At 52.6% G+C, this 26,009-nt stretch overlaps 5 protein-coding genes across 8 annotated transcripts; 2 read left to right on the top strand and 3 right to left on the bottom strand.

The window, feature by feature from the left end:
• Positions 1 to 142: 142 nt before the first annotated feature.
• LOC144382968 (tyrosine aminotransferase-like) lies at positions 143 to 6,892 on the bottom strand. The gene is made up of 12 exons (XM_078082156.1): positions 6,536 to 6,892; positions 5,722 to 5,981; positions 5,395 to 5,499; positions 5,152 to 5,219; positions 4,891 to 5,049; positions 4,630 to 4,768; positions 4,427 to 4,479; positions 2,241 to 2,393; positions 2,037 to 2,165; positions 1,615 to 1,698; positions 1,424 to 1,522; positions 143 to 1,329 (listed from the first exon to the last, which is right to left on the bottom strand). The coding sequence occupies exons 1-12, from the start codon at positions 6,664 to 6,666 to the stop codon at positions 1,189 to 1,191; spliced, it is 1,521 nt and encodes a 506-aa protein (XP_077938282.1). The 5' UTR covers positions 6,667 to 6,892; the 3' UTR covers positions 143 to 1,188.
• Positions 6,893 to 7,285: 393 nt separating this feature from the next.
• LOC144383669 (uncharacterized) lies at positions 7,286 to 13,283 on the bottom strand. 2 transcript variants are annotated; one of them, XM_078082146.1, is made up of 7 exons: positions 12,985 to 13,283; positions 12,606 to 12,850; positions 12,410 to 12,511; positions 12,182 to 12,283; positions 11,964 to 12,077; positions 11,575 to 11,695; positions 7,286 to 10,797 (listed from the first exon to the last, which is right to left on the bottom strand). In XM_078082146.1, exons 1-7 carry the CDS (start codon positions 13,001 to 13,003, stop codon positions 9,590 to 9,592), a joined length of 1,911 nt encoding a protein of 636 aa, XP_077938272.1. In that variant the 5' UTR covers positions 13,004 to 13,283; the 3' UTR covers positions 7,286 to 9,589. The 2 variants fall into 2 exon arrangements, with proteins under 2 accessions (XP_077938272.1, XP_077938271.1); XM_078082145.1 differs by having other exon boundaries at positions 8,279 to 10,797; positions 12,606 to 12,840; positions 12,985 to 13,218.
• On the top strand, positions 13,262 to 15,167 carry LOC120808626 (peptide deformylase, mitochondrial). Of its 2 annotated transcripts, none has more exons than XM_040161651.2 (3): positions 13,262 to 13,402; positions 13,957 to 14,603; positions 14,736 to 15,167. In XM_040161651.2, the coding sequence occupies exons 2-3, from the start codon at positions 14,066 to 14,068 to the stop codon at positions 14,891 to 14,893; spliced, it is 696 nt and encodes a 231-aa protein (XP_040017585.2). In that variant the 5' UTR covers positions 13,262 to 13,402; positions 13,957 to 14,065; the 3' UTR covers positions 14,894 to 15,167. The 2 variants fall into 2 exon arrangements, with proteins under 2 accessions (XP_040017585.2, XP_077938286.1); XM_078082160.1 differs by lacking the exon at positions 13,262 to 13,402 and adding an exon at positions 13,407 to 13,510.
• Positions 15,168 to 16,787: 1,620 nt separating this feature from the next.
• Positions 16,788 to 20,503, top strand: LOC144382961 (uncharacterized). The gene is made up of 7 exons (XM_078082155.1): positions 16,788 to 17,227; positions 17,355 to 17,418; positions 17,776 to 17,831; positions 18,204 to 18,237; positions 18,332 to 18,357; positions 18,434 to 18,494; positions 18,762 to 20,503. The coding sequence occupies exons 1-7, from the start codon at positions 17,141 to 17,143 to the stop codon at positions 20,330 to 20,332; spliced, it is 1,899 nt and encodes a 632-aa protein (XP_077938281.1). The 5' UTR covers positions 16,788 to 17,140; the 3' UTR covers positions 20,333 to 20,503.
• Positions 20,504 to 22,826: 2,323 nt separating this feature from the next.
• LOC144383672 (uncharacterized) lies at positions 22,827 to 25,792 on the bottom strand. Of its 2 annotated transcripts, XM_078082171.1 has the most exons (4): positions 25,621 to 25,792; positions 24,955 to 25,325; positions 24,555 to 24,854; positions 22,827 to 24,400 (listed from the first exon to the last, which is right to left on the bottom strand). In XM_078082171.1, exons 1-4 carry the CDS (start codon positions 25,790 to 25,792, stop codon positions 23,402 to 23,404), a joined length of 1,842 nt encoding a protein of 613 aa, XP_077938297.1. In that variant the 3' UTR covers positions 22,827 to 23,401. The 2 variants fall into 2 exon arrangements, with proteins under 2 accessions (XP_077938297.1, XP_077938298.1); XM_078082172.1 differs by lacking the exon at positions 25,621 to 25,792 and having other exon boundaries at positions 24,955 to 25,314.
• Between the last annotated feature and the right edge of the window lie 217 nt (positions 25,793 to 26,009).

Below are 26,009 nucleotides of genomic sequence, written 5' to 3' on the forward strand. Positions count from 1 at the left end.
AAGTAATTAGTTACTCTGGAATGAAACTTTTATCTCTTCTTTTTAAATGCAATGAATATAAATGGTACTGAACAGTCAAACACAATAAACACATTTTTTAGACCTATTTATTGTAATCAACAGGCCTTCAAATCAAGAAATAGTACAAAAGTCCCTTTTAATACTTAACTTAATACAGAATAACTGTTTCAGGTGTCGGACTCGACGCACAACGTTTGGTGACACAACTGTTTAGTGCCGACAGGCAGCTGTTTACTTACTATTTGCCGGCCGGCCGCTTCGCGTCACCAAAGAGAGGAACATTTCAATTTCAGTAATTGTAACTGCGTTAATTTATTTTAGTTGCATGCTCGTTACCGGTAAAAGTAGTGGAATTACAGTACTGCGCTACTTTGTAACCAACACTGGTCGTGTATGATAATACCCCCCATTAAAATCACCAAGCAATGTCATCGGTTGAAGGTATTTGGTCGATTACCCCAAAACGTTGGCCCGCCGATGCCACGGGCGAACACTGGAAAGCGTTTAGATAACGCGCACGTTAAAATGTCCCAGCTCGCAATGCAACAAAGAGAAACGTCTCATCGCCCCCGGTCAGAAACCGCACAACGTTCCACCGTCACGTCGTGACGGATGGCGTGAAAACAAGATATAAAATATGCTGTTGTGCGCCGTTCGGTCTGTTGTCGATCGGCAAACTGCTTTGTTCTTACAGCCAACACGTTTTTATTGGCTAGCTGGTAATAAAACCAGTAAATACATTTATACGTGACGCACAATTGACGCACAGACACAGAGAATGTTTGAATGTTCTGATGAAGGCCACGCCGATGTAGTACGTAACATGGATACTAGTCTATGTATTAACCTCCCATTGGGGCAGCGGGGACGTCTACAACACTGCAGCTCACATCAAGGAGGTTACGTCACAGCATTGGACAAATCATATAAATACACACAAACACGCTGCCTGTATAAAATATAAATATTAGGTCTTCTCGCTGCAGACGCTTCACATCACAGTCAGACGCCTTTACGTCGCCGCGCTGACGCCGACGCGCAGTTTTCTGCATCCTAACTCCTTCATCTTTAACTGGACATACGGCAGAATAAAAGCGCCAAAGCCGGTTCCATCAGCGGATGTTTGACGGCGCCGTCCTCCGCGCTCCGCGCTCGGCGGGGACGCCGTCACTGGTCCAGGTCGTTGCCGTTGCGGCTGCGGGGCCGATGGTGGCGCCGACAGAAGTCCCGGATCCGACCGCAGGCCTCCACCATCATCTCCTCGGGCACCGTCACCACAATGCGGAAGAAGTTGGGGTACTCGAAGGCCTGGCGAGGGGGGGGGGGGGGAGGATAACGGCCATCAGAGACGCGTCTTTCTCTAAATGTGAACGAAGGGGACGACGGGTCGCTGAGGTCTTACCGAGGCAGGGAGACAGAAGACGGACTGCTCGGTCACCAGCTGTTGAGTGAAGTCCACGTCGTCCTTAAAGCCTGGAAAGTGGTCCATGTCAATCCCCACCTGGACAAATGTTGTAAAAAGGGGAGATTTTCATCGATTGCCACCTCGTCGGGTTTTTCAATCGCCACATAAGCGGGATAAACCACACTCACCATGAGGTACATGGCTCCTGAGGGCATGACGGGGTTCAGGCCGGGGACGGCGTTCAGCTCATTGAAGCAGATCTCAGAGTTGGTCTGAAGAAAACAGTGTGAAGCATCAGCCTTTTATATGAACACGTGAGTGTTAATCACAAATCAGCAGTCAGAATGTGTTTAAACACGAGTGGCTGCCGCTGGTTGGTTTGCCGCGCCGTCTGTCTGATAAGTTGGCTCAACTTTTAGCAGGATGTTCTCTCTCTGTCTGAAATGCTTTGACCACATCATCATTTTAGCACATTAAATGTCTGCAGAATCCATTCTGGCTCCCGACAACACGTCAAGAAGACGTTGTGTAACGTTAACCCATCCAGGGACCCCTGAAGCAGCATTAACGTATCGAGAAGACGAGTCGTTGGGTGCAGATGGGTGCCCACCTTCAGGAAGCCGACGGTGCTGTCGTAGAAGCCTTGGGGCGTGTTGTTGAGGATGCTCTCCAGGGCTCCCTGGACGACGGTGCAGGCTCCCAGGATGCGTTGGCTCAGTTTCAACAGGCCCTGGCGGATCTGCGGGCAGGAATGCGAGCGTCACCCAACGAGACGTCTTCTCGTTCCCTCCGCCCAACCCGAGAAGGCGCATACCTTTGACCCAAACACGTCGTTCCTGTCGTGGATGAGGATCCATCCCATCCTCCAGCCGGGAACCAGCCAGCGCTTAGCCAAGCCGCTGCAGGAGAGGACGGGCACGTCGGTGCTTAGGGACGCCATGGACGGGCAGCTGCATCCCGGGAAAACCTGATGACAACGTGACATGCTGGTGACGTAGCGCTCGGGTGGCTATTGAAATTCTGATTCCAGTCTTCAGCAAACTGCTAGCTTGAAAGCTGCGAGTAATCGTGGTGTCATTGTGGTTGTTCATCGTCCTTAACAAGGACCGGACTATTTGCCACTCCAATGTAAGACTTCAGCTGGTTCGGTGCCTTTTTGGGGGCAAGACGTTTGACCCCAAAGTGGCCCCCGTGGCTCCCCGGGGGAGGAAGGTTAGCTAGGCCTTGATGGACAGGAGCGAAGGGGCCCTGTCATCAGTGCATGAATGGATGAACGATGACGTCCGGTGGTCGGAGGACTAGAAAAGCTCCACGCGAGTACATGTGTTTCTTCTATCGGTCTCTCGGCAGTCAAACGCTCCCCTGGGCGATCAGGCTGGAGGGGTCTGACGGGGTCTGAGAAACCAGCTTATCCGGAGCGCTGAGAAAGAACCGACTACGCACCAAAACAACAACAACAACAACAACAGAAAGATGCTGAAGCAAAATGAAAACGAAGCTTTCATGTGCGAATGACCCTTCTGACATTAGACACATCCTACTAGATAAACAGGGTATAAACCCATGAACTACTGTGCAGCACAGAGGCTTTGGGGGGGGGGGGGGGGCAGTAACCACATAGAAAGCTGGTTCTCATTAGAAGCCAAACCTCTTTGGGATCCGCCCCGCGTCCTATTGGTCCGACTGCTACGAATGACATAACAGCAGCGTGAGCCACGAGCCGGAGTTCGCCCCCCCACCTCCTCGCAGGAGGACCACAGAACCCATTGTGCTCAGCCAGGTAACGCTGATGCACGAAGGGTTACGGGCGCTGTGCAGACCTACACGCATCCTCCACCCAGCGGGGGGGGGCTCTGTTTACTGCTCGGGCAGTTTACTGCTCTTATCCCTCCCCCTCCCCCCCATTCCAGCTCCCCGCCAGACCCACAGCCCCGTTCCTCGCAAGCTGCTCCGGTGCCAGAACCCGACTTCTGCACTGATTGCAAACACATGCACAAAATCGCAAAGTCATTCTGGTGGGCTTGAGTTCAGCGTTGAGCGGTCGGGCGGAGATGCTTGAACCCAAACACCCCATTTTTCCATTTGCACCAACAACCCAAAACTGAACCCAAATTGAAAAACTCAATGGTGAGAAATCTTTGTTGTGGCTGCTCTTTATTTTTTCCACATGTGTCCTTGAACAAAGAAGCCTTGACTTGTATCATCACAATGTCACCAGGGCGGAAAACTACTGGCAAACAGCTCGCACCTTATCTGCCCGTTCCCCTTGACCTGCAGCAGTCTGCGTTCATGTGCACATCTGTGTACACGTTTGCATGACCTCCGGTGAAAGTTGACCGGTTCAGGCTCGTCAAGGCCGACGGCCGGCGCCAAAGCTCCGGGACGAATGTGCTGGAAATGTCTTTTTTTTTCTTGGAAACATTCAAATTTGGTCAATGTCTTTTTAACCCTTTATAATCTCAACTTATTTGACATTTTTTTACCATTCGTATATAAAGATTCAATCACCGTTCTTGCTGATTAAACGTGTACCAAACCAATGTCCATTTATTTGATGGTTTTCTCACATTAATGAAAAACATTTCGGTTAAATGTGCCGTAGTTGTTTATCACCTGAAGTCCCACGAGACAGATGTTACCAAATAAACCTAAAAGCAGAAGATTAGATGAAAGTGAGAATAAAGCTCTTATACGTTGTCAAGCGCTAACAAGACGTGCAGCACAAACGTCAGACGCCAACATGACAACCGTCTATCAACTATCTGTTATCCTGGATAAGCTCTGCCACCAAACGCCGAACCCAAGACTTTGTGGCGGTTCGATCGCCGGCTGAGCCGCCTGTGTCCTTGGGCAAGAACCGTAGCCCAACATGACACAGCTACACAGCCTGATGCTGCAACACGACTTGCCCTTGCTGACCCCCCCATGCGCCCCTCATTCACGGCACATACCCCCACATGGAACGCAACCCGCACCCGTCACTGTGGCGCTGCAACTCACCATGTCGCTGTAGATTTCATCCGCCAGAACGGGGACGCAGCGTCTGGAGGCCACTGGAAAAGGAGACAAAGACAAATTCTGCCGTTTCACTTGGGACAAGCCAAATGCCGCCGCGGGTCCAAATTCACGCTGCCCCCCGACTCCACTGCCAATACGAAGACGTGCAGCGATTGGAACGTCCTCGTGGCGGACCGGCAGCTGACCTTGGAGGATTTTCCGCAGGTGTTCCTCGCTGAAGACGGAGCCACACGGGTTGGACGGGTTGGTGACGATCATACAGGACGTCCTCTCGTCAATCAGGCTCTCCATTTGCTGCAGGTCCACCTCCCACGACTTCTCTGGCTGCGAATCAGAAGGGAGGTTGGGGTGATGGACGCTGCGGTTAGTTTAGTTTACGCCTCACCTGCCGAAGACCTGGAACTCACTCGTTCATGGGTTTTATTGAGACGTAAGCCGTCACCTACCAGCAGGTTGTAGAGTTTGACCTCGATGCCCATGGAGACAGCCAGGGTCTTGTAGAGGGAGAAGCCCGGGCACGGGACCAGGATGTTGTCCCCGGGGTTGCACAGGACACTGATAGCCAGGTCGATGGCCTGACTGCAGCCGCTGGCCAGAATCACGTCCTGCAGGAACCAGAACACCCACACACAAGTTGACGCAGGCGATGAGGACGAAAGGAAAGGTCGGAGGTGTTAGACGGGGGGGGGGGGGGGGGGGGGGAGCACCTCGGCCTCCAGCGGCGCCTCGGGGCAGCTGTAGAAGCTGGCTACGGCCTGCCGGCTCTTCAGGTAACCTGCCGGCGGGCAAACGGGTGCGTTAGATTGTTAGAGGCGTCTTCTCTGGTTGGGCTGCTGAGCATGCGACACGCTGACATCACCACCACATCTCACTCCTGTGCATCGGTTTGACTGTTTCTAAAAAACTAAAATCCCATTTCTTTCCTCTCACGCCGATGTCGTGCAGCTCACCGACAGAAGGAGCGTAGCCGTTGTACTGTTGGGAGTCTATGGCGTCTTTCAGCGCCTGCAGCACGGCGTTATCTGTCGGCAGATTCCCAAACACAGTGGGATCCCCTGGGGAACAAAGGTGATGGAAGGCCTCCAGTTAGGAGCGACTGAGGGTCAAAAGACTGAATAAATAGAAGGTGCATGCGGTGAATAGTGTTGTGGTATTCGGTCTTATTGGCCTGACTTGTTTCTGGTATCAGACAGGAAGTGGAACTCATTCGTCATTGATGATATTTACATCAAATAGATCATATTTCTCCAGAAGTGTGTAAACAGGGATTTGGTCACCTATGGAAAGCGAGATCATGGGTTTGTCCGGGTTGGGCGTGAGCTCCATCCCGTCCACGATGGCCCTGATGGGATTCAGGGTGTTGTTGGCCATCTCGGAGGGCCTCACGTCCCACCTCTGCCTGCGGCTCGCGGCCTTGGTGGGACCGGCGCCGCCTCCGACTCCAGGCGAGTTCTGTCTTCGGCTGTTGCCGCCGGTTTGGCCGCGGACTTTATTCCCGTTCAGCTGCACCGCGCGGGACTCGTTGTCCATCGTGGAACTGACGAAGAGGACGGCGAGCAGAAGAGCAGCAAAGCACATTTACTCAATTCAAGTCTTCCCCTCCGGAGGAATAATGTATCGACTCCTTTACATTTACCCAATAGATGGAATTGTTCTTTTCTTTACTCAGTTTTTTGACTTTATGTCATTTCATGAAATGTGTGTTTCGGATTAAACTCCCAACCCTGTAATAACAAGTCAAAATGATTTCCTCTTCATCTTTTGATAAAGATGAATTCATAACATATTACAATATGTAACAATGTAACACGCAGTCAGACTTCTCACTGGCTTTACTTACTTTAAGATATACAGACCGAGATAACACAGAATAAAGGTGATGAATAGATTCTCTACATTCAAAGAGCATAATCTTGCTCAATTCTTAAGAGTTCTCCCCCAAATTAACATTATTATCCAAAAACCATCAGCTTCTGTAGCTATTTGTGACATCCTCTCCCTTGAAAAACACCTAAATAACAAACCAGAACGTCACGCAAACACCTTCCCAGGTGACTTGTTTAGCATCAGACAATCCTACTCGCCACTTACCTCCTTAGATACGCGACTCCCAGAAAGCAGCGGCGCGTGCGGGACGATGAACAGTGAGTCGTGGGGGTTTCGCGGCGGTTATATATGGAGGGCCCCCGAGCGCGGGTGTAGAGCCTTGCCCTCCCTTCCATTGGTCGAGGCCGAGGGCTGAGCCCTCACACGCCTCCTACGCCGCTAACAAGAACCATCCGCGCAATCAATTACCTACCGGGGGGGGGGGGGGGGGGGACAGATGCGTGGCGTCGTACTGGAATCAACAGAGAGGGCGCAAAGTGCACGAGCGGCGGCATCCCTACATATTCCCATAGCGTGTGTGGTCACGTGACCCTCAGTGGGAAACACTGATGCAGCTGATCTGCAGAGGCTGAGGGGGGATTTGCCTTTATAGTTATTGGTGGGGGGGGGGGGGGGGGGGGGGTTGACGTGCTAAAGCGAACACCACAACGGTACCGCATGACGGACACGTAGTCGCTGCGTGCTGCGATGAGAGCACCTCGACATGTTCCAGTACCTTCGGCGGGTCGGTGACCTGCGGTTTGCAGCGGGAAGGGAAAAGAGAAGCGGGCCACGCTGTGGATAACATATGTAACAACATCTGGGGAAAAGCACTCCAGCTGTTTTGAGGTTTTCAGGGAGGAGGCCCGCTCTACAGAGAGAGTGAAACGGCGCCAGAGGCGGTGAATTAGGTCGTCTGGGGGAAGCGGGTGCAATGAGTGCTGTACTTTTGCACCAATTATGACAAGAAGGTTTATTTTATTTGTATTGATAGCAAAAATAATTCATTCCACAGTAGTTTTAAGGCAAAAAAACTGCTGAACTTTCCACTACACCCGGCAACAAATATGAAACAAGCCACCGATCCAGCTGGTACGTAAATAGGAAAACTGCATTTGTGACCCTCGCGTCCCTCAAAAAAAAATGCAAAGTCATGGTGGAGTTTCAGAGCTCGGCCTCCAACATGCAGCTGGCACAAGCAAGCGTGTGTTACCTTGCAAGCACATACTAAGGTGTCACATACAAACACTGAAGAGGAAGCACTACTGATACCTGCAGACAACAAACAGGGCAAAGCTGAACGTCAGCTGCATCCTCATTTTACCTTTAAACCCACTCAGCTGCATTGTGATGCATTCAGGCTCCGTCCAGTGAACGTGGCAGTTATCGCATTATTATGATAATGTAAAACATTGTGATGCACAGTTCTTTGAAGACGATATTGTCCCAGAAACATAAAGATATATATTGGAGATTATTTATGAGCCGTTGACCCTGCAGCTCTGACATCCAAGCTGCTAATAACAAAGGAAGCAGAGCGTCGGCTCATCGGTCGTCGCTCTTTGGCCTCGGATGTGACGCAACGCTGACGCAAGAAAACCAGTAAACACGCACAGCTCGTACGCACGCGTGGAGATAAATAGAACCGATCGAATCCACCCTAAAACATCATCATTTGATGCGTCAATGCAGCGCTACGTTTCTGTAACGAACGCGTCCTCCGATAAAAGGCGTTTGCAGTCAGTCACTTAATGATATGATGACATCATCGGCGCTGACGCAGGGATTCCACGCTCACCACGCAAGCACACTTCACTTTTTGAGTGGATTTTCTTTTTAATAGCGTTACATAGTATCCCCCCCCCCCCCCCTCGGTACTTTGTACCTCGCCCTCTAACCACCACCGGCTCGCTTCTTGCGCTTTACGGAGATCAACTACGTCACATCAGATCACAGCTTCAGCGGTTCGATGAACTAAATTCATTTTATTTCGTAAAGCCCCCCAAAAATCCCAAATTTTGCCTGAAAGGGACTGAAAAGGGGACCTTCAACGGCGGAGAGAACAGGAAAAACCCTCAGGCGGAGACGGGATCTCCGTCCCAGGATGTGCGTGGGACGGGAACGATTCAAATAGGGGGCAGAAGGCCACTGCAGCAACGACCTCCACCCAGACAGAAGCACCGTCAGGCAGACGGCGGCGAGGAGAGAAGAGAGCGGAAGCTGCTTCCACAGGAGAGGCGCTGGATGACTGGAGGCTCCCGTCCTACTTCTTAAGACTTTACACCAGCTTCTCAGCGGGTGGAGGACACCCGGGTCTGGTTAAACAGGCTTTACTGTGATGTGCATCAGGGGTCTCCGTCTGTCTGCGTGGTGCTACAAGCTCCTTGTAATAGGATCCCTTTCAAGTTCTTGTTAATACGAGTCCTGCAGGATTCTGCATCAGCTGCAGAAGCTCAAGAGAACTACGAGACCTGATGATGAAGAAGTAATCCAGCATAGAACAAATTTGATAGATTAAAGATGAAAAACACAGTTCTTTTAATCTGAGGGTTTAAACGCACACGTCCTGGTCAGAGAGACGCGGAGATTCTTCTGAGCCACGCAGAAGATCCACTACTTCATTACCAACTGATCCAGGATCTGATCAAATAACCCGTAGAATCATCTTTAGTTCGACAGGACGTTGCAGGTCATCCAGGTTTTGATGTCCTCAAAGTCCAACGAGCCTCGTCTGGCTCGATTGACAGATCGTTCATCATCCGGTCACGGTTGAGCAAATACAGAACTCCTTAATCTTCATTTCTAAACGCCCGACATTAAGGAGGAAGGCATTTCTCGGGTGGAGGTTCTTTCTACAACTAAATCATCATCATTTTAATTCGTCCGTAGGGAAACCACACGGCGAGCATGAAGCCCGTCACGCGTCAGCGCTCCTCGTTACACATTAGATCCTGAACATGTGATGAACTTGGAGGTTATTATGGAATAAACACGCCGTCGTGTGCCTGAGAAAATGTTGCACGCGTTGAATATTTTACTTATTACTGCATTATTGTAGTGAACTTATTGAAATGTAATATCTCTCCACCTCTAAAGCAATTTCTAAAGGTTTGCTTTCTAGAAGCGGCACATGGCACAACTTTTCATATGTCACGTAACATACAAGCACACACACAATATGATTTTCTCCATTAGGGATTAACAAAGTATTTGTTGACGTTCTTCACGGTCAAAATATTTAATTTAGTGCAGCGTGAATTCTCCAGCGCACATGCTGCGCTACTGCGAGGGGAGTCTCTTCTTCTTAAAGCGAGGTTTATACTCCGGGTCGCCGTGAAACGGGTCCTCGCTGTCACTGCTCGAATCACCAGAGTAAAGAGTGTTGACGTCAAAGGAAGAATCGGCATCTTTGTCCTCGTCCTCGTCCTCGTCCCGGCTGCTGGCTGGTACCACGGAGGATCTGGGCTTTGTGACCCGACAGCACTGCTGAGCACTCAATCTGTAAACCCTCACGTAGGGCTGCGGCAGGTGGTCCCGCGGCAGGTGGTCCCGCGGCAGGTCCGGCTGCGGCAGGTGGTCTGGCTGCGGCAGGTCAGTCCGCGGCAGGTCCGGCTGCAGATGCGAAGCCTGACTCGGCGGTGACGGCTTGGCGTGGACCCTTGGGCCTCTGCTGGGCTCGGCCCCGAGGGCCAGACAGCCGGCAGGAGATGAAGGAGCCGGTTCCATTTTGACCGCGGCGTTTGGGGCGGTCGCTGCTGCTGGGTGGGTCGCAGGGTCTTTGCTCGTTGCTAGAGGTCCGGCGTCGCGCTCTGCGGTGTGGCGGTGAGGAGACGTCAGCACCTCCGGACCGAGAACCCGTTTGACACCGGACGCGGGGAAGCGTTTCAGAAGCACTCGACAGGGTTTACAGGTGACGGAGGCAATGTCCAGCAGTCGGACCACCGGGGACAAGCGGACGGACGCGCGAGTGTCTCTGGAGGAGAGCGGAAGTTCTGTATGAGACGCATCAATCCCCGATCCAGCGGACCCGGACCTCCGGTCGCCTTCAGGAGCCTGGACTCCGGCGAGAAGGTGGGCGGCGGTCTGCGTGGGCGGACGTGGTTGGTCAGGGGGCAACGGGACGATGTCAGAAGGCGTGAGGTCCTCCGATGAAGGGGCGTCGGGTGAGGACGACGGGAACAGCAGCGGGGACGAGGAAGCGTGGGCCTGTGGCGGCGGCGGCAGCTCTTCGGAGCACTCCTGCAGGATGCTCCTCACCCATCGCTGGTGCTTGGAGCAGAACTGAGGGGAGGCGGGGGCCTCCTCCGTCCTCCTGGCCGCCTCCTCTCCGTCGGCCTCCGTCCCCCCCAGAAAAACCTCCGGCTGAAAGCGCGGGAGAGTCTCAGGGGGCTCTGAAGAACGCCGCCGCCGCAGAGCGGGCCGAGAGGGCGGAGACATCTCCATTGCCGTCGACGGAGACGTGCTGCCCGGACGACAGGAAGCAACATCTGGAGGGACGGAGAGGCGGCGCATCGTGATTAACCAACGCAGGACCCACATTGAAACACAAGGTATCGCACATGGAAGCACAAAGAGACCGGATTCCGCTTCGAGTGAGTCACTGAAGAGCAGAATCTTCTCACCAGACCTCGGCGCTAGTCGCGGCCAACGCCGCCGTTAGCCGCGACTAGCACGTAGCACACGGAGCTACGCGTCGGACTGCTTTCCGTCACGCGCTCAATTGAATGAATTCATGAGATTCTCCATCACGTGACGCGACACAGGACGGCGCCCCCTTGGTGGGGTGTGCTCGCTGTGCCGCCGGTGTGCCCCCCCCCCCCCCCCCGTTTGGTTTACCCCTCCTGGGTGTGATCATCTGCACGGTGGTTTTGTGTAGCAAACCTTAGCGTGTCAATGTGGACGAGGTGGATAACGTGAAAAGCGCCGCGTCTCGTCGGGTGCAATCGAGATTCGGGGGCGCGTTGTTGTTGATCACTAATCGATGGGACCTGTAGAAGGAGTTACTCTCCTTGCAGGGGGGGGGGGGGGGGGGGGCACGGCCACCATTGGTCAGAGAACGGTCACCCAGGTGAGTCCCTCCCCGTTTTTCCCCATGGAAGGTTTTTCATTGTCTGGGGAGGTTTTCCTGTGCCGATGTGTACAGACTACAAATTTGCCTCAGAGGGCTTTGCAATTTGCGATTTTGGGCTCTACAAAATAAAATAAACTGAGGGGGGGGGGGTCACACAGTGAGCTTCACTTCTGCAGGCGGTCGAGTTTCTCACCACAGCGCAGCAGTTTCTTCAGAGTGGTCGCTACGTCGGCGGCGTCAGAGGTAATTACTTCCATCAGCAGCTTCTCCTCCTCCTCCTCCTCCTCAGTCACAGGGCTCTCCTTCTTCAGTATCTGGTGCAAACATCCATCCAATGAGACGTTTGCATCATGGGAGGGCAGAGGGAATTCAAGAGAGGGGGGACTTGAGAAACCCAGTCTCTCCTCACCCCGTTTCACAATAAAAATCAAGAAGACATTTAAATAAAACTACTTGTGACCAGAAGAGTCGCCCCCTGCTGGCCAGTATGCACATTTACACTTCACTGCAGAACCGCCGGATCTGATCGACCAAAATGATGCTTTCATAAAGAGCATCACACACACACACACACACACACACCTTGTCAATGTAGGAGTCTCCTGGTAACGCGGCCTCCAACTCTTGCAGGTAGTGCAGCAGCCGGTCCTCTACTTTCTGGGCGTAACGTTCACCGTACTGCTCCTCCATCTGGTTCTGAAGGTCAGCAACAACCAGACGCGTCACCACCACTAGCAAACGTCTGGCTCGCGCCGCTTTAATGCGATTGGCGACGGCAAGTGTGCCGTGCGTTGGCTCACCGCGACGTAATATTCCAGTTTGTCCTTGTTCATTGCGAGCGCTTGTGCCAGAGTCTTAAAGTCCAGATGGTTCTTCCTCATTAGGAACATTTCACGTTGGCTCTGCACAAGAGAGAAAGGACGCAAGATGTTTGTGATGACAAGAGGCCGAATACTGCAACACTTAATAACGTGCATCAACTGAGAAACAGGCGGACAGATGAAACCAGATGTAGAAGGTACACCTACACATTGACCCTGGTACTGAGGGAGTTTACTCGGGAAGAACTGGCTGGTTTTTAACACGGTTTCCACCATTCCTCGGCCGACCCGGAGCATCCTCATGATGACCTGGAAGCAGAGACACACGCGTGTGTGAAGCACACAGTGAACGGACGGACGGATGGATGGATGGATGGATGGATGCTACCACTCATCTGCTCACCAGCGTCTTCAGACCAAACGTGATCTTCATGTGTTTGATGGAAGCCACCAGGCCGGGCAGGAGCCGGTGAGTGGCCTCCAGGAAGCCCACCGCTCGCTCGAACCGCCCCACGTCCCGGTTCTTCACGATGGAAAAGACCCGAGCGGCGGCGACGCGGAGCCTCCACGGATCCTCCAGGCCGAGCGGCCGAGGGTCCACGTCCGGCCAAACGGACGCGTCCACGGCGGAGGTCATCCTGCTCTCATCTACACACAATACACACACACACACACACACACACACACACACACACACACACACAGTAAGGTATTCCACTGTGACTGTCGCTCACGTGACTATAACTTTGTTTTAGCTGCACAGTAAACAAGCCTTAACCGACCTTGCTGTACTTCCATCATCTAGTGAGCCCAGACGTACTCGGTGATCCACAGGAAGTTGCGTGTTGCCGGCGGGCCGCAGCTCCATCAGGAGTCTAGTGGCGCTCCGCCGCGTCAGGTTGGTGCCGGAGGACCCGGATGAGCCGTCTCACAGCCCCCCCCCCCGCAGAGACGGACATGTACCGGCGTGTCGCGGGCGGCTGCGAACGGTTGCGCGCGCTCTTATTGTCTACGGCGGTTCGCTACAAATTACATCCGGGTCACGCTCTCCGGTGGCCAAAATAAAGTTACGGACGGAGCTTCCCCTGTAAGAAACATTGGCGCATACGACGTATAGTCTTTTATTGTGAAATCTGGGAACCCGGAACTAGTCAAACGGAGCTTAAACGTCTCTTTTCCGGTCGTCACCTTCAGTTCCGAGTATGTGGTCTTTTTTTTTTCTGTTACCGCGGAACCATTCAGCGTTTTTTAAACGTGCAGCTAAGGTTACAATGCTTAGTTAGAGGCATCTGGACTTTGTGTGTGTGGGTGCGTAGCTCAACTACGCTAACGTGCTAACAAGTTAGCTTTGTGGCTGGCTACAGCTATTGAATGGATGGAGTTGTTTAGGCTCACCAGCGTACCCCGTCGGCGGTGTTAGCTGAGCAATAGAATCAATTAATCCAGTCTAAAACTAACTGCGCAAATATTTGTATGAACCAATAAAAGTAAAGTATATGATAAAATGACAAAACGTACTTATTGCCCTGAAAGCGTACTCGGTCAGAATAATTTGAATGATGTCATAGACCATGTGACGTAACAACTCCACGCACATTGGCTTTAAATTCTTGAATAATTCTAGTAATACACAGCACATAAGCGATGTAGGTCACTCTGACCTCCACCGTGGAGGATCATGGCCTATTTGTGTGTAACGGATCCTTCAGTGGCCACTGAAAGGGAAATCAGGTGTTTTGTTTGTTTGTCCACAGACGTGCTCCAATGGTGGTGGGGGGTCTTGTGACACTTTGAACCAAACAACCTCCCTATTCCTGCCTCCTCGACCCCCCCCCCCACGTGTAACCAGCCCGCAGCGCCGCCATGAACCAAACGTCCTGTGCGTTCCTGCTCCAGCTCTCCAGGGGGGGGCTGACAGCGGCGGGCCGCCGCGGCCGCTCGTACTCCAGCAGCATCAAGGTGCGCCCCTATCTGCAGTACATAAAACGCAAGGTCCTGTCCCATCCCAGCCCCCCGTACAGCCACGTGTGCCAGGTGGGCGACCCGGTGCTGCGTGCGCACGCGGCTCCCGTGGACCCCGCCGCCATCCCCGGCCCGGAGGTCCAAAAGGTCATCGCCACTATGGTGAAAGTGATGCGGAAGCTGCGGTGCGTGGGACTCAGCGCGCCTCAGGTCGGGGTGCCTCTCCGCATCCTGAGCCTGGAATACCCCGAGAGGATGGTGAGGGACAGCCCGCCCCCCTCCAGGGAGCTGCTCGGCCTCTCCGTGCAGCCGCTCAGGATCTTCGTCAACCCCCACACGACCGTCCTCGACAGCCGCACGGCGCTCTTCCAGGAAGCCTGCGAGAGCATCTCGGGCTACTCGGCCGCGGTGCCCCGCTTCCTGTCGGTGGGAGTGTCGGGTGTGTTTGCGGCTCAATCCAACGACATCTCACCTAAGATCTGTTTTAGCAGGTTTAAGATCAGTTTAGTAAAGTAATCCCCGTCTCTAAAACTGTTAAACTCATAGAATACCCCCCCCCCCCCCCCCCCAGGTCTGAACGAGAAGGGGGAAGCCGTCACGTGGCGCGCCAGCGGCTGGCCGGCCCGGATCCTCCAGCACGAGATGGACCACCTGGACGGCGTCCTCTACGTGGACCGCATGGACAGCAAGACGTTCATCAACATCGGCTGGCAGGAACACAATGAGTAGCGGACCTTTCGGGGGGGACAAACGCGGCGGGACGCAGGAAGGGACGCGCCTGTGTGGAAGTCCTTCACGACAGCGGAGCTGATAGTGAATCCTGATTGTCCCCCCACGACCGTGGACGGGTCCAGGACACGGAGGACTCGCCTCAGGACAAACGCGACGGATTCTACGTCCGTCGCTTTATCTGTCTGAGGCGTTGAGATTGTGTGCGACGTGACGAGTGATACAGGCGAATAAAAAGGAGGCTGACAGGTCCAGTAGGGATCCTCTGACCTTATTGCATTGCAATCTGCACTCATTGTTACACGTCCAGAACCAATATTTGGTTATTAAATTGTTTTTTTGCAGCGCAAAGAAATAACAGCATCAAATCTTTGGGAATGGAAAGAGTTTTTCATGCAATAACTACAAGAAATATCACAAAATGCACATGTTTATTTCATCATTTTTATTTAAATACCTAGTTTGACTTTGACCCATTTTAAATAACCTGTCCAAAAAGGAATTACAGTTGCGGTCAAAAGTTTACATACGCTTCTAAAGAACATAATGTCATGGTTCTCTTGGGTTGGAACACATACGGCTTTATCACAAAAAAGCATTCAAGTTTGTTTCTTTTATCACTTTTAACAAAATCTGCTGGGTCAAAAATATACATAGAGCAGTGCTGATACTTGGTTACGCGTCACGTGGCCATTTCCACTTCAATTAGGCGCTTTTGGGAGCCGTCCTCAGGCTTCTCGTTGAATCTTTGACCGCTCCGCTTGACAGAATTGGTGCAGTTCAGTTAAATGTGATGGCTTTCTGACATGGACTTGTTTCTTCAGCGTTGTCCACATGGTTTAGCCGTTCTATTACCACTTTTGATGTGTGTTTGGGGTCATTGTCCTGTTGGAGCACCCAACTGCGCCCAAGACCCGACCTTCAGGCTGATGATTTTTCCCCGGGGTACGTTTTGGGGCTCCTGGAGAAGCCGTGAGGAGCCAAACAGCTGGATTTCTGTTTCGTCTGACCACAGAACTTTCCTCCAGAAGGTCTCATCTTTGTCCACGTGATCAGCAGCAAACCGTCGAGCCTTAAGGTGCCGCTTTTGGAGCAAGAGCTTCCTTCTTGCACGTCAGCCTCTCCGTCCATGGAGATGCAAAACACGCTTGTCTGTGGACACGGACGCCGGTGTTCCAGCAGCTTCTCATTCTTGGCAGATGTGCTTTTTGGTGGTTCTCGGTGGACTCTTCGCCCTCCTGACCAATGTTCTCTCAGCAGCAGGTGATAGCGTGTGTTTTCTTCCTGATGGTGACCAAACAGTGCCGTGCAAACTACTGTTTTCACTGTTGCTCTTGTCTATTAAATTAGACAATAAAGTTGAATCTAATCTAATCTGCTCTTGGGACCTGCAGCTGCTTTGAAATGGCTCCAAGTCACTTTCCTGACTTGTTCAAGTCAATGATTCGCTCTTTCAGATCCACGCTGAGCTCCTTTGACTTTCCCCATTGTAGCGTTTGTATCCAATGAGCTTCATTTAAATGGCCTCAGAGAAGCTGTAGTCACTCATAATCACTCACAAGACGGTAAGAGGCCATAAGGCTCATTTCATTGACACAACTTTCTCACCAATATTGCTAATTCATGTTGCTGTATGTATATTTTTGACCCAGCAGATTTGATCACTTTTTCTGTTAACGCATAATAAAGTCAAACAAGAACCAAACTTCATGAATGTTTTTTGTGACAAAGAAGTATGTGTTCCAATCAAAAATCAGACTTGTAGAAATAACTGGAAACCCAAGAGAGCCACAACACTGCGTTCTTTACCACAACTGTGTCGTCATGTTGGTATCAGCTGGGGAGGTTCTGTCGCAGGAGGCGGGTCAGCTCGTGTTAGTGTTTGTCGCGTGAAGATGACGTCCCAGGCCCGTGGCTATTTCACACGCTTCGGTTAAAGTCAGTCCCGAGTTGAAGAAATCAGACCTGTCGTTATTAGGCATAGAAATATCAGTGTAGAAAAAACACGTTGCCATATTACGAAATATCCTCCAACCCAATATTGATTACACGCATTCAACATTTTAAAAGTTGGTTTTCAAGCTGAAATCAAACACCGCTGTTTAAGAAATCGCTATTTTCCCATTGACAGTGAAGGCCACTCTGTCCAATCGTTGGGCACCAAAAATAATTTTAAACCTAAAAGGCGCCATTTTCCCCCCTTCGAGTAGCCCGCTGCGACTTTACTATCGTCAAGAAACGTTTTTCATGGACAACATGGACACATTATTGAATACTGGGCTCACTATGAATGCCTCTAAGTTCAAAAGCTCACTGCAACGAATCATAGACAAGGTGCGTTGGCGAGGCTAGCAGGCTAGCGGGCTATCGGTGGATGCGGCAGCGTAGTAGCACAGCTAACGTTAGCTTAGGCTAACGTCAGCGATGGCTGCTTAACGTTTCCTCTGTTTGTTTTCAACAGTATTCAAAGCTTCACTCCCAAGATGGGGCTCTGGAAGTCGACCTGGACCACACCAATTGCCGCAGTAAATTTACTTATTTAAATTTAATTTATCTAATTCAAGATCACAGTAAAAGGCGACGTCATAGTGACGTCATGCTCTTTAGGATGTGTTGTGGTAACAGTAACGTTGATATATATTATAAATATACATATTCATAATGTATGTCCATATATTAAAAAAGCGTTTTCACTTCAAATGTGTCTTCTAAACGATCCATCAACACATTTGACTGTTTAAACACGAATTCAATGATATAAGTCATTTTATTTTTGTCTTCACTCGGTTAAACGGACCAGTCGGTCATTTGTCTCCCGCTTTGTAGTTGTCTCATGACCTCATTGTGTGTCTTTTTCTGTCCTCGCTCTTTGCATGATGAAGCGTTACAACAATACATCCAGCGGTCTAAAGCAGAGATCACCCAGCTGGAGTCAAAGGTCTGTACATGAGTCACTGTGGGAGAATCCTGCTGGGTCGACATCGACTGATTTCAACAACCCGAAGATAACGTTCATTCATGTCAAACGAATAATACGTGTTTTACTCAAGATGTTTGTATTCCTCAGCTTTCAGAGACTTAACAGATAGCAGTCAAGTTCAGAAAATAGAGATGCTGCACGACTGTTGGATAAATAAAAACGATCACCGACTCGTACATTTGTGAATCGATTCAGAATCGTAGATGAATTTCAGATCTCATATTTATTCCTTAAGACTTCGATGTGTTTTATCGTCTTTGAGTCCTCGTTAAGTTTAGATATTAAACATGTGTGCAGTGATTTACAACCCAATACTTGTCGTTTCCTCAGAGCCTGACAGACTTAAGCGAGGAATCGATGACGGGCACGTATCCAAGACCGAACACAACAGCAGCAACTCACCATGTTTGTGTTTATTCATTATTAATCTGAATTCTTTGACATTTCGTCCTCCCCAGTCCAGGACATTTCAACAGGCTCTCCGGTAAATGCACTTAATTAATCCAAACACTTCAGTATCCAGTGATTCCTATTTATTCATTGTGGTTTGTTGTGAACAGTTGGACGTCTTGCATGAAGACGGCGGCGCTGACGAGACTCTGTTGCCTCTGGAGGACAACGGTGAGAGCAGGAAAGCAACAGACGTTTAAAGCACAACATGGCAGAGCAGAGCTATCGCATTTAAAAAAGAAACCGCGCGATGTCGGAAGTATGGAAAGCCAAACGTGTTTCTAGCCGCTGTTCTTGGTTTGGTGGACGTTGATTTATTAGAGCTGCAGTATCTGGACTTCAAAAGCATTTATTTACATCCAGCTATTTATACCCACATGTCAAATATGATCTTATAACCGAAGAAACTCATAGGTGACCATGTTCTCCTTCCTTCAGGTTGGTCTCACAGCGACTTGACTGGTCTGACCACGAGCTCGCTGGAGGACAACCAGAGGAGCGTTTCTGAGACGGATGTTCAGCCCGAGGACGGAGACCAGGAGCTGGAAATGAGCCTGAGGAGTCACGGCGGCTCTCTGGTGGAGCTCTACCCCGGCATGATCAGCCGAATAGGAAAGGCGTGGCGGCGAAAGCACGTCTTCGAGGCCGCCGACACGGTGCTGAGGCGCTACGGCAGGTGGAGGCGGCACGCGGGCAGAAGCAGTCTCGGCAGCACCTTCATCGTCCCGATGAGACACAACGGCCGGAATCCAGAACGCGAAGCAAGCCGCACGCCGTCAGGGGAGAGCCGAGGGCAGTGTGTGGGGACAGAGACCACCCACCGGCCCCCCGTGAGGACGGTAAACGCGTCTCCTCGGGGGACGCGTCAGGAGCACCACCAGCCGGTCCTCGTCATGGACTTCTCTGGACCTTCTGAGGCCTTCGAGCCACGAGAGAGCTCGCTGAACGAGACCTTCACGGTGTCCCAAGCTTTCGGGCCAGGGGAGCCGCCCTCTTTAGGGACAGGGGAACCGCCCACTTTCCGGCTGGGGGAACCGCCCTCTTTCCGGCTGGGCGAGCCGCCCTCTTTAGGGCCAGGAGAACCGCCCACTTTCCGTCTGGGAGAACCGCCCACTTTCCGGCTGGGGGAACCTCCCTCTTTCCGGCTGGGGGAACCGCCCTCGGCGTGCACGTTCAGTCCCTCGCGGTCCTGCCGTCCCGCTGCCAAGGCTCCCACAGACACGCCTTCCAGGTCCAGGAGGCCGTCGCTCAACGCGCCCTCGCTGCAGGCGGACGTCTGCTCCGCGTACGCAAGCGAAACCGCCGAAGAAAGATCAGACTTCTACGGCTCTCCGGTCCGGCGGGGTCCTGCGTGGGCGGGGCCCGGCCTCGGCAGGTCTCCTCGCGGCTTCTCCAGGAGCCCCAAAACGTACCCCGGGGAAAGCCTTCCCAGAACCTCTCCGGGGAGATCGAACTCCACCCCTCCGCGGAAGACGCTTCGCCCTCGAGACGTGCATCCCTGGCTCCACCCACAGGCAGCGCCGGCGGCAGGCCGCCTTTCCTTTGACTCCTCCCTGCGGCCCGTCCGCGTCTCCTACTCGCCGAAGAAGCTCGACGAGGACTTCCTGAAGCTCTACCACAAGTTCGTGTGCCAGAGCCGGTCGGCGTCCTTCAGCGGGCTCCCCTGCCGCTTCTGTGCCAGAAGCTCCGAGGCCGGCCGGGCTCCTCCTCCCTCGTCCTCGGCCCTGGCGGCTCTCGCCCTGTCGCCCCACCGCTCCCTCCTGAGGAAACGCCACAGGGAGCTGGACCGGGACGCACACCCCCTGTCCAAGCGCTACCGGGACGAGCACTGCCCGTCCTCCCCGGGCTCCAAGCGCCACGGCAGAGAGGTGCTGAGGCGCCGTCTGCTTCAACCTCAATACGCCGCCGGGCCACAAGGCGCGTTTTCACGGACTGAGCGTGTGGCGGCGGTCAGCGGACGCACATCAGGAGGCCTGAATGAGTCGGAGCGGATCCGCCTGCCGTCGTAAGCTCCTGAGGTCACCTTGAGTTCTTTGAATTTAAACAGAAAAGTACCTAAAACACCAGAAGAGAGAAGGAAAAGCTAACGAATGTCAGTGAGAAGCTTCTTCGTGGTCGATGTTCACTTTCTCAGTAGATTTCTTATCTGTTGCTTGTAATAAAAATGTCTGGAAAATAAAGCGCTTGTTTTCATTTCATCAGTTACACTTTTACGTTATTCTCATGCACATTAAGGCCGAGAAAACAAAAGCAACCAAGAGGCCAAATAGAACTTGGATGAGGAAAATAAACTTTGGTCTGCAGCCTCGTGCGCTTTTCTGACACTAAATCCATGAGGTTTAAATGTGAAACGTGGGGGTCGTGTAGGAATCGTGTGACGTGATCGATCGTCGTGTTTTAAGGGCTACAAGCAACGAGCTTCTGTTCTTTAGTGACGCCGTGGATTCTTCTAGATGTTGATTCACAAAACCACCACAAAGAGACTCAAATTAACCATGAAGTGAACTAAAGGGGGGGGGGGGGTCATAATATACGTCTCCTCTCTAAATGTCGGTTGTAAACTAAACCGAACAATGAAGGGAGAGCTCATAGAACAGAGGAGGCAGAGAGGGAGCGAACAGGCACAGAGTCAGTTAGTTGTAGAGAGTAAGAGATGAAGAAGTGGTCAGACACGTGAAGTTACAGAGAGGTTGGTGGTGGAGCAGTTTCTAGATGTAGTCAAGGTGATTGTCGGCTTTGTGAGGAGGAGGAGAGGGACTGAGTGACAGAGCGAAGGAAGAAAGTAGGTGTAAGAGGTCAGATGACTTCTATCTGGATGCTGAAGTCACCCAGGAGGACGAGCGGACGATCGTTTTCAGGGAAGTTGGACAGGAGAATGTCCAGTTCTTCCAAGAAATGACCCAAGGAGCCTGGTGGACGGTAAAGGACAACGATAGTTAATTGTACCGAGTGAGTAACTGAGTAAAGACAGTGGGGTGGACGGTGGTGGTAAAGAGAAAAGCTCCATTTGGGTGAAATGAGTAGACCGGTGCCACCACGCCTACCAGTGGGCCTGGGAGTGAATAGCGGAAGAAGGCGCCGCATTCAGCTGCCCAAAAGACTCCCACGGAAGACTCCCTGGTCTTTGTCCTGCTCGTCTTGACTCCCACGGAAGACTCCCTGGTCTTTGTCCTGCTCGTCTTGACTCCCACGGAAGACTCCCTAGTCTTTGTCCTGCTCGTCTTGACTCCCACGGAAGACTCCCTGGTCTTTGTCCTGCTCGTCTTGACTCCCTAGTCTTTGTCCTGCTCGTCTTGACGTCTCGACTCCCTAGTCTTTGTCCTGCTTGTCTTGACTCCCATAGAAGACTCCCTGGTCTTTGTCCTGCTCGTCTTGACTCCCACGGAAGACTCCCTGGTCTTTGTCCTGCTCGTCTTGACTCCCCTGTCTTTGTCCTGCTCGTCTTGACTCCCTAGTCTTTGTCCTGCTTGTCATGACTCCCATGGAAGACTCCCTGGTCTTTGTCCTGCTCGTCTTGACTCCCTAGTCTTTGTCCTGCTTGTCATGACTCCCATGGAAGACTCCCTGGTCTTTGTCCTGCCCGTCTTGACTCCCTAGTCTTTGTCCTGCTCGTCTTGACTCCCTGGTCTTTGTCCTGCTCGTCTTGACTCCCTAGTCTTTGTCCTGCTTGTCTTGACTCCCATAGAAGACTCCCTGGTCTTTGCTCCGCTGGCTTCGCGAACACTGAAGCGAACGCTTCCCTCGACCTCCGGGTAAACACTCCCTCGTCGGTGGAAGTCGGCTACGGTCGCGCTGACCAGTCCCCCGTTGTTTAGGAGACAAAAGGTCGATTGGCGTCGGCAGAAACTCCTCAAAATGAAAAACACCAACCGGTTGACACCTTAATCAGTGAACAATCACCATGTGGTGTTTTGACAAACTGGGAGTTTAAGGGTTCACGTCTCTTTTGCTTCAGAAGAGACGGCAGAACAGAGTCAGATCAGGTCAGATCTTGCAGAGTTAGGAGGGCAGTTAACTTAAGAGTCTAGAACACCAAACTGGCACCAAACTGAAAGAGCTTAAGCAAAAACAAAGAACTGGCAGTAAAACGGCAAAAAAGCAAATCAGCAATCAAGGGTTCAGACGACCCCCCAGCTTTCTGAGTGATGACCTTTTCTGTTAACAGATAAAGTCATAAAAGAACCAAACTCCATGAATGTTTTTTGTGACAAAGAAGGATCTGTTCCAATCGCTCTATCAGAGAAAGATCAGAGTTGTAGAAATAACTCGACATGATGCTCTTCACAAGCGAACGTAACCCTTTGACCACCGCGGTCTCATCGCGTTGGCATCGGCCGAGGAGGTTTCACGCAGAGCCGAATTAATGGTTCAACCCGATTTACCTGTAGCGTTCGGTACTGAATGACTTTGCCCTTCGGATCGGATCCTAGAAACGCCGACTCCAGTAGAACTTGTGTCCAAAACGCTGCACATCTTTAATAAACAGGTTAAGATGTAACGAAGGCTGATGAATACATTTTATTACAGAAAAGTTGGCAATAATGGATTTTTTCATTTTCAAAAAAAAACGAACATTTAAGTAACTGTGCAAAACAGAGAATCATTTGTGTGAGTAATTAATGACGGGGAGGTTTCCCGGCGTTTCCTTGGTTACGCTCGCCCCTTTTCATCTGGGCGGGTCTCCCGTTTAACAATCAGAGCTTGACAAGCGTTCCTCGTGGTTTATTAATATACATTTAAGGTTTTCTCTCTCAGAGTTGTACATTCTTTGACAGTGGCGTGACCCTCGGAAACCATTATTTACTTCTTACAGATGAAAACAGACGTTCTTGTGCTTCACGCTAAGACACATATGAAAGAAAAGGAAACAGCACAAACGGTAACAATACACAATGTTTAAAATACTGATAACAGTAAATATGGCCGATAAGTAGAAGAAGTGAATGGCGAGAGTGAAATAGAAAAGAGCGCAACTCACAACATTCCACCATTCATTGCACTCGATTTTAGAAAACACCGGAACTGTCGTTTCCAGCCGAGCACATTCTAAGGCACTGCGACTCCGCTCGCCGGACGAGTCACACGGGGGACGACTGGTCAAACGTTTGGCCGCAGGAGCACACGACGGGACTCCGGTACCAGCAGTTGCTGCAGTACTCTTCGCCGCAGTAGCGGCACAGGACCAGCGGCTTGCGGGCGCACGCCGTCCCGCAGCCGCACACCCCCAGCGGCTTGATGTTGTGGTGCGTCTGGCAGAAGTCGACGTCCCGGCACGAACCGGCGTGGAAGACGCCGCAGCTGAAGCACAGGGCCAGCGGGTCCGGCTGGCCGCGGTCGCAGCACTCGTGGTAGGCGAACGGGTGACGGGGCGTCATCATGGCCTCGGGGTCGCTGCACAGGGCCAAGGAGGACATCGCCACGCCCTCCGGCGGCGGCGACGGGCTCAGCCCGAGGCCCCCGCCCTGCAGCGACAGCGGCTGGAACTCGCTCGCCTTCTCGGTCGGGCCGTCGGGGAACGCCGTGTCCGGCTCCTCCGCGTAGCGAGGCTGGAAGGAGGCGCCGGCGGTCCCGCGGTGCGTCGCGCCGCGGTCGACGCAGCCTCCGAGACAAGGGGGAGGAGCCTGCTCGTAGAGGCGGTCGGCGTCGGCCTCGCTCCTGCAGAGGCCCGTCGCCCCGACCTGCAGGCTGCGGGCCTGAGAGTCCGCCTTGTCGGACCTGGACTCTCCGCGCGGCGGGCGCCTGGCCTGCCTGGCGCCCGCCGCCACCGCCGGCGGCTCCCTGCTGGGCTCCGGCGGCTCCGCCCGGCTCAGCCGGCAGTCCAGCTTAGAGACGCAGGTCTCTCGGGGCGACGCGGAGGACGGCGACCTCACGCCGTTGCTGTGGGCTTTGGGGGCCGACGCGCCGCTCTGGGCCGCCGGGGTCAAAGAGTGCGGGCTCTCGTCGGCGGCGTGGAGAGCCGCCTCCCGCTGACCCCCTTTGACGTGCTGGTCCGTGTACAGATCCACCTCCGCTTCTCCGTCATAAGGCTGCATCAGCTGGTCGGAAGCCAGGCTCTTCTTGGCGTTGTCCATGGCGGCCTGTTGAGGCGAGCGGACAACGGATTCAAACTCTAAATCACGACGGAAAGGGATTTACTTTGCGCTCACTTTACTTTTACGTAGGAGAGGTTCGCAATCTGCACACGTGAGCCGGGGGCGAATGGGCGGCGCTTATCGAAGCGGCCGGACGTACCTGCGGGCCGTGTCCTCTCTGCCGCTCCCTCACCACGCTCAGCTCCCACTGGGCGTCGCCCTCGCGCTTCCCCAGCGCCGCCCGCAGGAGGCGGCACTCGCGGCGGGCCAGGAAGAAGGCACACGACAAGCAGAGGAGGTCGCTCGGAGAGGCGGCGGCGGCGCCGCCCGCGGGCGCCTGGAGGCGAAGCTGCTCGCTCCGGGACGAGCTGGCCTGGTAGCCCAGCAGGCCGAACAGTTTCTCGACCTGCGGCATCGACAGCACCGGCTTGATGAAGTGGGTGAACATACCGGAGTACATCTGGGACACACGGGACAAGGAAGGAGGGTTTTGTTCTGGTCTGAACCAATCGGGTATTAACAAATTTAAAAAAAACTGCTGATTTTCTTTCTCAGCCAACCTTCACTACTTTGTACTCGTCCCTCCAGGGGCCGAGGTACAGGTTCAGGGCCGCCTGCTCCAGGACCTCAAAAGCTTTCTCCAGGCCTTGCAGCCCTCCTCCGGTTCGGACTCGCCCGGCACCAGCTGCCCCGCCCGCCGCCGCCGCCGCCGCTGCAAGCGACTCCGCCATCACCCTCAGCGGATCCAGGCCCAGGCAGTGGGCCTCCTGGGCGTCGGCGTCCCTCAGCAGGCCCTCCGCCTGCGTCCACACCTCCTCGTCTCGACACGCCAGGTTGGAGCCTCGTCCCACAATTTGCTGCTCCAAACTGCGACTGTAGGCCGCCACCAGGTCGCCGGCTCTCTGCCTGCAGACGCTCATCTTGCGTTCAGCTGAAGGGGGAAACGGATGTGAATAATGAAACCGTCTCTGCAGGACTCGTATTTACACAAACAGGGATGATGGTCAGCCTGTAATTATTTAAATACACTTCTCTTTCTAAATAAATGTACATAAGTTCCATCGGTTAGTAAGTTTACCAACTATATAAAACAATCACAACAAATATTGCCGTATCTTACAGTGTATTATTATGTCTTATGGGACGAAAATAACCGAGGGACACCGTAAAAGTAAATGATATTACACCCTTTGACACACAAGCAACGTTAGCTTAGCCTCCATTACTTTGGGAAACAGGATCCTTAAGTGAAAGTGAAAGTTGTGAAACTTTCTCTGCGTGAAGGAAGGAAACCGAAAAAAAAAAGGTCCAGTGACGCGTCTGTCGACGGCAGCGGGTTCGCTCGCGGTCGTTGATCGATACGCTGCCTCGGTCGGACGTTAGCATTAGCGTTAGCATCTAGCTTAACAGGTGCACGCCGATAGCTGCTCCGCGAGCTTCCCGTCGCGCGTTGGTCTCGCTTTAACGTCAAGACGCCTATTAAACAGATCCATATTCACGTTCGAAACACGGACCGACGAAAATTCTAATTTTAGAATTTTTCCAACGGAAAACCGACGCGTTTCATTTGACGGGAAAAGATCCAGGAAGTCGCATGAAATCAAGTCACAGAAAA

This window comes from Gasterosteus aculeatus, chromosome X (genome assembly GCF_964276395.1).
Source record: "Gasterosteus aculeatus chromosome X, fGasAcu3.hap1.1, whole genome shotgun sequence".
Taxonomy (NCBI): domain Eukaryota; kingdom Metazoa; phylum Chordata; class Actinopteri; order Perciformes; family Gasterosteidae; genus Gasterosteus; species Gasterosteus aculeatus.